Source organism: Crocodylus porosus, unplaced genomic scaffold (genome assembly GCF_001723895.1).
Source record: "Crocodylus porosus isolate Cpor-Errol unplaced genomic scaffold, CroPor_comp1, whole genome shotgun sequence".
In the NCBI taxonomy this organism is placed as follows: domain Eukaryota; kingdom Metazoa; phylum Chordata; order Crocodylia; family Crocodylidae; genus Crocodylus; species Crocodylus porosus.
Window position 1 is genome coordinate 140,086,014 of NW_017728931.1, and position 12,962 is coordinate 140,098,975.

The 12,962-nt window shown below is 51.8% G+C and overlaps 1 protein-coding gene across 1 annotated transcript in view; it reads right to left on the minus strand.

Annotated features, from left to right (window-relative positions):
* Positions 1–12,962, minus strand: part of PLXNA4 (plexin A4) — a 506,929-nt gene that overhangs the window by 281,105 nt on the left and 212,862 nt on the right. Inside the window, exon 3 of the mRNA XM_019543765.1 lies at positions 6,749–6,880. Within this exon, the coding sequence (XP_019399310.1) occupies positions 6,749–6,880 (132 nt within the window). The remainder of the gene's footprint in view (positions 1–6,748; positions 6,881–12,962) is intronic.

The window sequence follows — 12,962 nt, forward strand, 5'->3', positions numbered from 1 at the left end:
GACTTCCTCTCCAGCTTTTCTATGTAGGGACGGAGACACCCAGCCATAGCAGGCGACAAAGTGCCAACCTTCCTTGTATGGCATTCACGCGTGGGCAGGGAGCTGTGATCCAAAACTGAGCCCTCACCAAAGCTGGGTGTGGGCTGAGTCTGGGATTTGGGAGCCCATGTTTTGCTCTTACAGTCTTGTACTGCCCCAAGTGCTTACACGATAAGATGCCCAATCCCAGATATTACCCACAGTGAGGCCAACTCTTATAACTTTTGTATGCCAAGTCCTGCAATCTTCTAGGGATTTTTTTCCTTAAGGCCCCAGGTCCTGGAGTCATGGGACTGTGGAACAAGTCTCAGATTAGCCTATTTTTCAAACTAGCCTATTTCTAACCCCAATGGTCATGCAGAAAAGCTCAGAATGTGATCTGGATATGACTGAAAGGCTCAAAAACCATATGGCCATTCACAAGAAACCTGCATATATTATTTTAACAAAAACACATAATGGTATTAGGGCTCCACTCACGATGTCTGGATGCTTCGCCTGGCAATACAGTTGAGGACACATCTCTGGCATACAGACTCTTCACATTTTCCATAGCGTTAAAATTAATTGAAATCTTGTGCATAGGCCATATTTCAAGAAATTAAGCTGTAATGAAACTAGAGTTATTAACAATTGTTGTAGCAAATTGCTTTGATAGTATAGGCTCCAGACCAGCTCAGTTCAACAGCTCAGGGAACTCTTTAAGTGGAGGCCATGACATTGGATGCAACTCAACCAATCACTACCTTTTCTTTAACAGATGATTTGCATGCAAAATGCCGCCGGTTATAATGGCTCGGTGGTATACGGGAGAATAATAAATCTCAGGAGGCAGGTAAGTGTCAACCTTCCCCGTACTGCCGAGTGGGAGACCGGCACTGAAAGATTAAAGGGACGGTGTCAATTTTAATTGAGTAGAATTGACTAATTTGAACAAATCCATTTTCTGATGGAGAATCTTTCTAATGCATATTTCATATGAGTTTTTCATGCCTCCCTGCTGACGCTCGGAAGAGCCCTTGCGCGGCTCTCCAGCGCCAGGAGTGGTGCAGGCACCTACCCTGGAGACCTTCAGAAGGAGACTGGACGCACCCTGTGCTGGGGTTATTTGACCCCAGCAGTCTTTAGGGCTGGACCCTATGATCTCATAAGGTCCCGTCCAACCTTAAAGTTGTGTGAATCTGTGATGGCACGGTCCACGCCCCCCAGCTCTCACACACGCTCCTGCCTGCTGCCCTTCCCACCGCCGCTCCTCGGCAGCACGGGGCACTTGCAAGCCCGGGCACCTCTTGCATGGGAAACCGTCTCAGATCAGTGATGCCGAGCAGTCCTGCAGGAGACAAGATATGCAGCTACCCTGAGATTAACTCCAGTGCCAAAAGCAAACGCATATTGAACAAAGAGGGGAAAGGGCTCTGCAGATCCTAATCATGAGACGGAGGCCGTGGGTACCAGTGGCAGGGGCGGCATGCTCAGGGTGCAACATTTGCCAAGCCTCTTGGCATTCAAATGAGAATTGGCTTCCCCCGCATCTCACAAATCACAAGACTAGTGCAACCATCGTGAGATCTTAGCACTACACACTGTGGCAGGAGGCCTTAGCATTCACACTGCTGCGATTCGCAGGGAACTGTGCGGCTCTGGGAGCTGCGGGGCACACTGAAACACACCTGAGCCCATGGCACTCGCATGTCAGTAGCTCTGGTGGCCTAAAGGGAGTCTCAGGCTCGTGGTTTCCTTTCAGGCAACTTGCCACGGTGTCTCAATCAGGACTGAATCCAGGAGAACCTGGCTCCCAGGCCTCACCTCAAACCACTACACCGCTTCCCGTCAATACTTCAGCCTCACGTAGGTGTGGAGATAATCGGCCGCAGGCTGATCAGTGCTGGGATGGCTTGCCAGGTGGCTTCGGGTGTGAAATGAAGGAAGATGTAAATCCGGGGGTGAGGGGGTTGCAAGAGATGGGTAAAAGGGGTGAGATGTAGGACAGCCATAAAGGGAGCGAGGAGGTATCTGAACTAAGGCTCTGCCCCCTGCGCAGAAGAACTTTTACAATCTTTTCTCCGAGGCCTGATAAGTTTGTGCCCAAAAGCTTGCAATTAAAGATTTTTTTTTTTTTTTTGCAAAGAACTTGTTTAAAAGATATCACCTCTGCTATGAGCCCTGATTGCTTTTTCCTCTAGACTGACACAGCTACAACCTGGATACCTGCCCCCTTTGCAGCACCCATGAAGTCAGCAGGGCTCGGCAGTGAGGTCCACCTTGCGGAGCTGGGGGGAGAAGGCAGCGAGTGAAGGGGCGTGAAGAAAAGGAGCGATGGGCCCCGAGCAGCCGACGAAGGTGAGGAGACATGGGGGTGTGAGACAGCTTCTGCCAACCTCACTCCCCACGATCACTCTTCATAGGCAGCATTTCATATCTGCTTGGCCCTGTGTGTGTTTGCACGCGGGCATGTGTGGGAGTGACAGAGAGCTTCTCCTGTACTGAAACTCCCGTGACCCCAGGGAACTTCTCTACGCACTGAAATTGCTGATAAAAACCTGCCACACTGACGGTGGCAGAAGCGCGATGTGGGGGGGGACCCAGGGGAAGTGTCGCAAGGACAGATAAGTGAGGAAATGACACCTCTAGGCAGCAGCTTTTCTGTCGGCACCTCGCCCTGCCTCCCATTCATGGGAGGTGGCTGCCCCTCTCATAAGTCACTCGGTGCCCTTTGTGAAGCCGCAGCCTAAATGGCAGCTCTCAGGATAAATCATGACAGATCTGTCGTGTGCATTGGGCTGGCCTAGCTCTAGGGACAGGGACTTGAACCATATGCTTTCACAGCTTTATTATACACCTGCACCTGGGCGAAATGATGGAGCCTTGGCATGTTTCTCATCTTGGGTTTAGTTACAAATCTCCCTCTCCAGCTCTGCCGTCCAAGGGAGAACGAAGGCTTGCTCAGGTTAGCAAGGTGCTGCGTCCTGTTCGTCTGCATGTGGGTGCATCCAGCTGCAATGACAGGCCCTGGCTGTCCAGTCTGGCTGCCCCAAAGGCATAGGGAGCATGAAGGGAGTGAAAGCAGTGGTTAAAGCAGGGGCTGGTAGGCAGGATGCTCGCTGCTGGCACAGAGCAGGGAGCTCTGTGCCCCTTTTACCTTGTGGCAGTGCATCTCCATCAGTGCAGCTACCCTGGCACACGCACCTCAAGCATCCAGGCCTTTAGCCAGGGGTGGGCACAGGGAGCCCATGACCTAACTTAGCTTCTCAGACACCTATATGCAGCTCAGCAGCTCCCATTTCATCCTAGGCTCCTACCTTCACCAGGCAAAGGGCCGTGTCTTGAGCTGGGGGCAGCTGAACCCCAGCCGTGTCCCCAGGCCTCTTCTGAAAAACCACCTGCCGTTTATCAGCACCCAGGCATATTTCCTCTGTGCCATGCAGTTGATACTCAGCACCATAACCAGGATCATCTCCGGGATGAAAAATACCTCCGGCCAGGGGATCCATTCATTGCCCCCACCCTTCCCCATGCTAACTCATCCTGGGGCACGAAGTGTGTGATGTCACAAGCGCACAGATAGCATCCTCCCTGCCAGCAGAGCTATGCTCGTCAGCAGTGTTCATCATGCTACATATAATATCAGACTAGGAAGAGCTCATGCTGCATGGGACGTTTCACCAAATCAGATCATTTTAAAATAAAAGCACCCGGCTCCTTTGAACTGTGCTCTGTAGTTTGGACATCCTCAGCATTACGAGATGGGAACACAGGACTACAAGTTACAGCACCTGGGTTGTGTCCCCACAGTCCTAAACATTGCATCATATTGTGTTTCAAATTAGCCAGCGATAAAATGCTCCTGATGATAACTTGGTGGTGACCTACTCGACACGGCAGGAAAAAAAGTTGGTTTGAAACGTCGCATTTTGACCCAAAATGGAGGACATGGGCTAATATTTTTGCAAATGTTATAGCTCTACCTAGTAGGTGCCTATGCCACCATGCTCTATTGCCCAGTGGGTATGTGCAGCTAGAATTAGAGTCATTCAATTGTGAGTCATAAGTCCTCTACTTGCTAAAGGAGATGCCCCTGTGGATCAGGTACTGAAGCCTTGCAGTTTTGCAACAAGAAGCTCTGAGTTCACAGAATCATAGAAAATAATCTGTAAGGTCCCTTCCAGCCCTTAGCAGCTATGAAACGATGAAAAGTTGGGCTGGAAGGGACTTCTGAAGGCCACCTAGTCCAGCCCCCTGCCTTAGGCAGGATCATCCTGATCCAAACCATCCCAAGCAAATCCGCATCTTGCCTATTACTAAAATTACACTGGCAATCCTGCCACACTGCCGCAAAGAATAGCCTCCTAATCTACCATGGGTAAAGTTGAGGCTGTGCAGAGACAACAGTGATGTCTGAGGAGACTTCCTGAAAAGCTTACTCAGAGGAAGAAAATGTGGGATGAGATTGGAGCGTGGCTATGCTAGGTATTGCATATGCATATCATATCATGCATGCCACAGAAAATGTGCAGAGTAACTGAGTAAATGGGAGAGGGAAACAGAAGGGAGTTGCCCAGACCCTGCTGCAGATCTTGGCCCCAACAGACTGGCCGAGCCCCCAGCTGCCGGGTCCCGAAGTGCGAGCAAGCACTGTCCTGAATGGGTGTTAGCCTAAAACAGGGTCCAGCATGGTCTGGACGGATGGCCCACGGCCAATAAACCTTTGATAACAGGCGGCCAGAAAGCTGGCACGGGACGGCTTAACCTCAGCAACAGGGACATCATCCCACCCCGGCAAACTGCAGGCCAAAGGGTGAAGCAATCTCGGCTCTGTCGCTGTGTCTCCCCTCATGAGTTATAGCTCACGGTCTCTCTAATGAAGATAAATGCATGCAACTGTCCGCCCCTCCCTGCTCCATATTTGAGATATAAATATTCATAGCCCAGGAAGAGGGCAGGGAATACGGGAGGGCTCATAAAGACACAAAATATTTTAAATAGAAATGACTGCAGCAGAAAAGTGATGGTCATAAATAGCCACGAATCACGACTGGGAGAGAGCTGGCGGGGGGCTGACACACCTGAGCTGCTGCCGCTGAGCACTTTGCTACTGTTATATGAGCATCTGGCTCTGGTCGAGAGCCCAGGAAAGGACCAGCTATAACCTGCTAGTCCCGTCTGTCCCCCCGCAACACCCACGTCCCTGGCTCAGGCCAGGAACAGATGCTCTTTGGCATAAGTGGAAGTGTCTTATAGCATGACTCACTGGTGAGGGTGCTACACATCCCCTCCGGTCTCGGTCTGTGGAGGACATGAGTCAGAGGATGCTTGACTACTTGGGCAGTAGCCGCTGATGTGCTCGGCAGGTTCGGTCCCGGTGACTCTCACGCAACAGGACCTGCCGGGACGGAAGCTGTTGCTGCCACCCTTACAGTGAAAAATGACACTGCTGACTCCTTTGGATCAACCCCGCGACTGGATTATTGCTAAAGGAGAGTTTACAGACCGGACCACGTGCCAGACAGCAATTACACCAGGCAGCATTATTGAGTCCTGTCCACAGGGAGCAGGACCCCCAGGTGCAGGATTTGCAGGCAGTTGCCCCCATCGCTGTCTGCGATGTCAGTCAAACCGCGCGCTGGGTTTGACTGACAACCGCAGCCCCGCACCGCCCGCCATTCAGTTCCCAAGCATCCCTGAATGAACTGGCTGTGACTGGTCAAGCGTAAGTGGTAAACTAGGGGCACCTTCAAAGACGTCATACCAACCCCTCACCCCCAAAATGCACGGCATGCCCCAAATTTCCTGAGTGCTGGGAAATGCAGACACCCTGTTAGGCAGAGGGCACAACCCCGTGGCTATCTTCATATAACACACATCCACAAGACAGAGCTCCCAAATCCAGTAGGCCCAACCTTCTCCTCGTGTCTGAAGGAATGAGGAGCTGGAAGCAGACCGAGTTCCCACCCTGCATATCCAAACCATCCCCATCCTGCAAGGGGCTTCATTGGGGTTCAAAATAAGAGCAACACAACACGAGCTCTCTGCAAGCTTGGCTCTTCAGTAGGTCCCTCAGCCTCAGAAATCCCCTGCTAGGAGTCAAATGAATCGAGAGCTAAACGCTGCCCCTGCCCTCTGTATACATCACATTGCTCCGATTACAAGTTAACCAAAAGAACCGGACCAATCCCATCTGAGCTGGCTGAAGGATCGATAGCTAACCCGGCCCTGGACAATCTCTCAGTATTTTTGTGCATGCAACCAAAATATTAAATTGGATTTTTTTTTCCCTGAGTGCAGTTTTCTTTTGGTATTTTTTAGGGCATTTGACCCCTGGAGTTTTTTCCTCAGCTATTTGATTCTGTCTTGGGATTTGGAAAGAGCAAGAGCAGTTCAAGGACTTTATCTGCTGTTCAGATTTAAAAAAAAAAAAAGTTTTTTTTCCCCCCAAAATTGAGGTAGACCTATAGTCAGAACAATAGAGTACATAGGGAGGTGTTGTGCTCAGACACTCTGATGCATGTAGACCTACGGTGTATTATTTATATATATAGATTGAATTATCTGTTATAAACGTCCAAACACTTCCAATCTGGAGATGATCCTTGAAGCATCAGCATCTCTTTAAGCAATCACATTGGCAGCTTCAGACATTTGGGCCCCGTTGTGGCCACTTACAACCAAGCTAAAGATTTTCAATGCATCACAAATGACGCGAGCGCCTTACCTGCTTTTCCGACATGATGTACAGGTGCTCGTGATCCATTGAAAAAGCCATATCCCGTAATATGGGGCCGTTATCCACCACCTGCACGATCTCGTATTCCAGGGCATTATTGGTGGGGCCGTCCACGCGGATCTGGAAAGCAGGAACAAAGTGGGGAGAGAGAAAGTGAGTGGTCTTTCCCTGGTACCAGGCTTTTGAGTAGGTCAGTGGGGTGGGCTGTCTCCCTCCAGAGCACTCTAGACAGCTCCTATTTCAACCCACATCTTGGTGAAAATGTTCACTGCATCCTACTAAGATATGACACTTAGGGCATGTGGGCATCCTGGAGGGATAGGTCCAGGTTGAATTAGTGCATAATCTATCTGGATGGCCTTAGACACAAGCCGACCCACAAAGTATCGCCCTGTTTGATGCCTTCATGGAAAAAAATAGGAGGGGAGAGGACAGGTCTACAAGGTTTCTATTCAAGGCAGAACCTCTCCTGGTGAGCTGCTACTTCTCTTGTGTGAAGCAGGACGCACCAAAGGACATGCACATGCCAGGTTTCTTGGGGTGATCTACCCAGCCCACATAGCAAACCCACTTTGCGCCCCAACGAGCGTCCCACAACAGGCAAGCCAAAGGAAGGGCATCACACAGGCTCTCCCCTAGCAGCCACTAGTGGCGAGGCACCAAGAAAAGGCCTTTAACACCATGGGGCTGCTGTTTCTTCCTCTTTGTCATGGTACACTTCCACATATATATATGCCTTCAACTGGTAAGAAACAGCCCACGACACACCCACACCTATACGCACAGTCACTCGTTGCCAACAACCCTCCTCCCAGAGGGCGCCCCTTGCTGATCCGTACGTACGTGAAAGCCTTTCCCCTTCATGGACTTCCCTGCATCCGATGCTCACCCAGACACCAGACACAGCCACAAGCCACTAACTCTCGTGCTTCTTCAAGCCGGAGAGCAAGTGGGATGGCACACACCGAGGGCCTCCAGGTGCAAGACCCAGGGCCGTGCCACTCTCATGCCTGCAAGCCCTGAGCCCCCAGTCCTGAGCTAGGTCAGGCATGGACCTGCTCTCATGCTTATGTTCTCTGTCCCAGGCAATCAAGGAGCAGGTCTCCTCCCTCTTCCTCCACTCACCCCACAGGAAACAACCAGGACACTTGATAACACGAAGAAGCCCACTCGTCCCTGCCTTTCCCACGTCCTTACCACACAACCCAGGCACTTGTTTCTTTCCACTCAGTCCTTGAGCCAAGAAAATCAACGGCTGAGTCACGCTGCCTATTCAAGTGGTGCACAGAGAGCAGGAGGGAGGCACGGAGAAGAGGGTCCAGACATGAATTGGGGGTAGTGACTGTCATAGACCATCAGCACCCCAGCTAGAGGAGCCTGGAAGGCAACTCAGAATGGAGAAACTGAGGCACAGAGAAGCCCAAGAGGACTGACCATGACCTCACACACACTCAGAAGGGCTTAGGAGTCAGGACTGCCTAGGTTACAGTCTTGTGTTCAGTCCTCCTAATCACACTGCCTTCTGAGAGGGTGTGTGAGCACGCACGTGTGCACTCACACACACAGGATGTGGAGAAGGCTGGAGGTAGCTGGTGAACTAGTGGCCACCTCGTCACAGTGCTGGACCAAGTGACACAGTTCCACTCTGAGCCATCCCTATAGGAGGAGGTTGGATTCTGGCTCCAAACTCTGAGCATCTGAGATCCTATTCTTTGTGCCCCATCACCTCTGGATTAATCCCAGGCAGCGTGCACCAATTTAGAAACAACCACGTCCCAAAACCTGTGGGGAGAGCCCCCCGCAGCACTGTGGGAAGGACTCGCAGGCTGTCCGGCCTATTTCGCATTCAACCCAGCATTGCCCCTTGCTGTGCACTCTCCAGGGTCCAGCTACTAGTCCCGATCAGCCCTCCCCTGCGCAGACTCTTCCACAGCTGGATGGATCTGCTGTCACGGAGTTCCCCTCCTCTGTGTCACTCTGCTGCTCAGCTTCATCTCGTTGCTCTTCGGGCCCTGGCCAAACCTTTACACCCACGCAATCTGCATTTCCACCCATGCCAGAAAGGAGCAGACAGATGGCATAAACCTCTGCACTATGAGTCCTGCCCAATGCAGCGGAGACAGAATCAGGGCTGGAGGTTTGATGTATTTGCTCCCACCACCGGCTAGGTGCCTGCACAATAGAAAGAGTCTATTACCCCTTCCCCTGTCACCCTGAGCTGAGGCACTTGAATGCAGAAACCCTGCAATAGCTGTGCATCTGTCCTCTCCGGATCCTGGGCTGGTTTACACTAGCACATAAAGCTACAATGGTGTAAACCTGCCATCTGCCCAGGCACTGCGCTATACCTGCTACCTCCTCTTCCTCCATGAGGTCCATCTCATCCCAATCCTAGCTCCCTCCATGGGAGCCCTAAACCAGAGCTGTGTTGGCATTATGTTTCCAATATGATCAGGGTCAGGCGTGTAGGCTGTGAGGTTGCCACCTCCAGCCTCAACCAGAGACCTTCACCCACCTGTTAGAGAAGAACGGAAAGGTAGAAGGGGCAGGCCAAGGAAAGAGCAGGCTGGGGTAAAAATTTGTGCCGGCATGAAGCATGCCCCCCTTTTGCTTGATACAGGTAGAAGGTAGCAGCGGCTTTGCAGCAGGAAAGCACAATCCACGAGAACAGTGAGGAAGTGATTTAACAGCCATTGCTAACCTAATTGCCTGCAAAGTCATTATTTTGCAGCTGTGGCGGGAGAGAGGCAGGGACAGCTCTGATGGAGAGAGTCACACACTCATATGCACACCCCCCCCCCCAGACAGCCCTCAGACCAGACGTGCTGGGTGGGCACGCTGCCTGCAGGTGGATGAGGGGCAGGGATCAGTGTCTCTTGTTGAAGTCTGGTAACAATGGAGTGTAAGAGAGAGACCTCGGAGGGAAGATCAGCCACGCCGCGGTTAGGCAGCTAGGGGATTTTGATCTTCGTGGGTGTCGCACGGCCCTCTCCACCGCAGCGGGGCACGACTGCCAGTGTGCTACGGGGCTGCTTCTTTAGCTCCGGCTGGATGGAGAGTCCTCTTGTAAACTCACGTGCTCCCTAGCTCAATGCCCACTGTGTCTGCAGAGAGAGGAGCTGTCCTATCCGTGCCTCCTTTTGGTCCTGGGCCTGAACCGAGCCGGGCTGCTCTCAGTCAGCTCCCCTCCAGGGTACCAGGCACCAGCCCCAGATGTGCTGCTTTGACTCTCCAGCTCTCCAGGGATGAATGTCTGAAGGAAAAGCTCCCTGTCGAACCCTTACGCCAAACTCCTTGCACGCCTGTTTTGGGCCAGGTGGCATGAATCTTCCCTGGGGATCCCAGAGCGGACATCTAACTGGGGTCTGATGGTGCTGTGTGGGTATGCAGGGCAGGCAGCACAAGAAGTGGGAAGATGGCATTACTCGCTCTCCTTCCTGACCCAATGCAACCGGGGACGTGCCCGGGCAGAGAGAGGAAATGAGGCCTCTCCGGGTAGTGCTCCTGAATGCTAAACAGCAAGAGCTTTCCTTGGCACAGACCCCACAGGTACCCACCTGTGTGCAAACCTACCCATGCCCTCCTGGTGTGCACAGTGACTCTCAACCAGGATGCTACAGCAAGCATGGTGTGAGAGCACCTACACATGCTCCACAAGAGAAACCCAGAGATTTCAAATGGGAACCCAGGGTGTCACAAAGAGTCAGCCCTGCCGTGGTCTTTCTGAGTCCTCTGCAGCAGCAGAATGACTCTAGTATTTTTCCATCGTCAAAAATAAATAAATAAATACAAAAGCAAAAGGGAAGAGCTGGCATTTTCTGAGAGGTGCCTGGAGTATAACAAGGTTGAAAACACCCACAACAGACATCACCGCCCCACCTCCACCGAACCCATGCGCTGCTACAGACAGTGGCCGCTGATCTCCACCCTGCCGTACACCTTCATCCACAGACCCACGCGCTATATACATGTCCCTTCGCATGTGAACACGCACCCCTGGCACACGCCCGCAATCCTACGCCATCGCAAACCCGCCTGCTCCAATGAGTGTGTGCACACTTTTATGCTCGCTGTATACACAGATGCACACCACTCCAGGATCACCCCAGTGATCACGACCCTAGTGCCTGCTAACACCTGGTGCACCCAGACGCACCCACCCACCCAACACCGTGCACTAGGCCACCCCCTCAGCAAATGCCCCTGCCATAATGATATTAATTCTGCTCCAGGGAGGGCTGCGGTCCTCAGCTTCATTCGGGGAGGCAGGCTGCTATTAAAACACACGTGCAGCACTTCACAAAGGTCGTCCGTCGGGGGACCCATCGTGGCAGCTGCTTGTTTGTTTGTTTGAACATTATCTGGGTCTGGCTGTGTATTTCCAGCCATTGAAGTAGCACACGATAAATGTCCTCTCCCACTAGCAAACAGATGCTTGCACTCAAGCGTTCTGGCTAGGCCTCGCCTCCAACGAGCTCCTTAATGAGCAAACAGCACAATTAATCTTTAAAAGACTCAGGCACCATCCCCTGCTCAGCCTTAGCTGCAGCCATTCTTCCAGGAAAGGGGAGGCTGGAGAGGGCAAGAGCCTCCCTGAGCCATATCTGGGCCCCTCCAGGTGGCACTGGGTTGGCAGCAGCGAGATGCGCCATCGAGATCTGCTGGGCGATGCCTTGGAAAGGGCTTATTTTTGGTGTTACTCTTTGGCTGAGGAAGCAAGGGATGCCGTGTCTACAAGGCCCAAAAGGAGCAGGCAGGGAGAAGCCGGACAGAGGGGTGTGGGCACACAGCAACCTGGGCCAAAGCCAGTCCTTGAAGGAAGAGGAGAAAGTAAAATAAAAATTAAAAAAAAAAATATGATGAAAATAATAATAATGATAATGATGTGGATGATAAACAAATAAATCATTTAAAGAATCAATCTAAACGGTGTTAGAGCTGTCTTATGGGCCTGAGGTTGGGTACTCTGATATCCGAAAGCTTACCTAAGTCTACACGAACCATTCAATTGGACCAACAACAAAATACCACCCACAATAACTCTTGCCTTTTGCACATTTGTCCAAGGGTATCCAGAAATAAAATGACTCCAGCCACAAGAGTGAGAATGAGCGCTGCCAGCTGACAAGCAGAGAATACATTATGAACATAAAGTAAAGCTGCATGTGCATGGCCATTAATAGATTCAGTACAAAGTTCAACACACTCCCTTTTGAGCTCACCGAGGAAGCGCGAACGCCTGCACTTTCGACAGCAATGACTACTCTGCCGCTGGCAACTCTCAGCTCTCACACAGCGCGCGCCATCAGGAGATGCCGTGCTTTACATATCCCCATTTCACAGATGGGGAAACTGAGTCGGAAGAGTGCTCAGCCCAGCTGCTGAGCTGGGAAGAGAGCCCCATGCAGCTGGGTCACGGGCCTGCAGTTTCTGAATAAATCTGTCCCACACACCTCTCTTCCCTCCCGCTCCCCAAAAGCCCCCCAAAATGGATGAGACATCCATGTGCAGGAAAGCAAGATCTTGTTTCCTCTTGGTCCACTGATACAGCTACTCCTGCCCTCCCCCAAAACCAGCATCTTCCGCTTGCAACCTTCCAGCTGGCTTCACTGCCAGGCATTCCCCACCACACCTTGATCCCTTTGTTCTGTGAGTGAACCCCATCCTCCTCCACCTAAATAAAGGCTGAGATGGGAACAGGAGCAGGCCCCCTAGTCTATTGTTCTTACAATTACTCCATCAGCTGCAGAGGCAGGAGGTCCCGATGTAGCTATGATCTCAGTTGGAAGTGGATCCCCAAGGGCTGTAGCTCAATTAGCTCTAAGTAGATCACTGCACAATGCGGCATCAGCAGGGCCGGAGCTGGCAAACATCAGCAACCCAAACGCTTCCAGGCCAGCGCTCCACACGGCCTCCATTCAGGTAGCACTAATGTTTGATTTGGGCCATGAAATTGCCCGATTTCCCAGGGGAGATGCCTAAGCAGCTGGAACAAAGGTTGCAGGACTACATTTCAAAGCCAGGGGATTGCAGGTCACAGGAATAAGCCAAACCATCCCCACCTGGCTGAAAAGGGATGGGGAAAAAAAAAAAGGAGTCACAAAGGCAGGCTTGAAAAGAAAAGGGACATTTAAAAGGCTAGGAGACAAAGCCAGCTGTGCCTGTGACTGAGGCCGGGGCACACGGCATGGTACTACCAAGG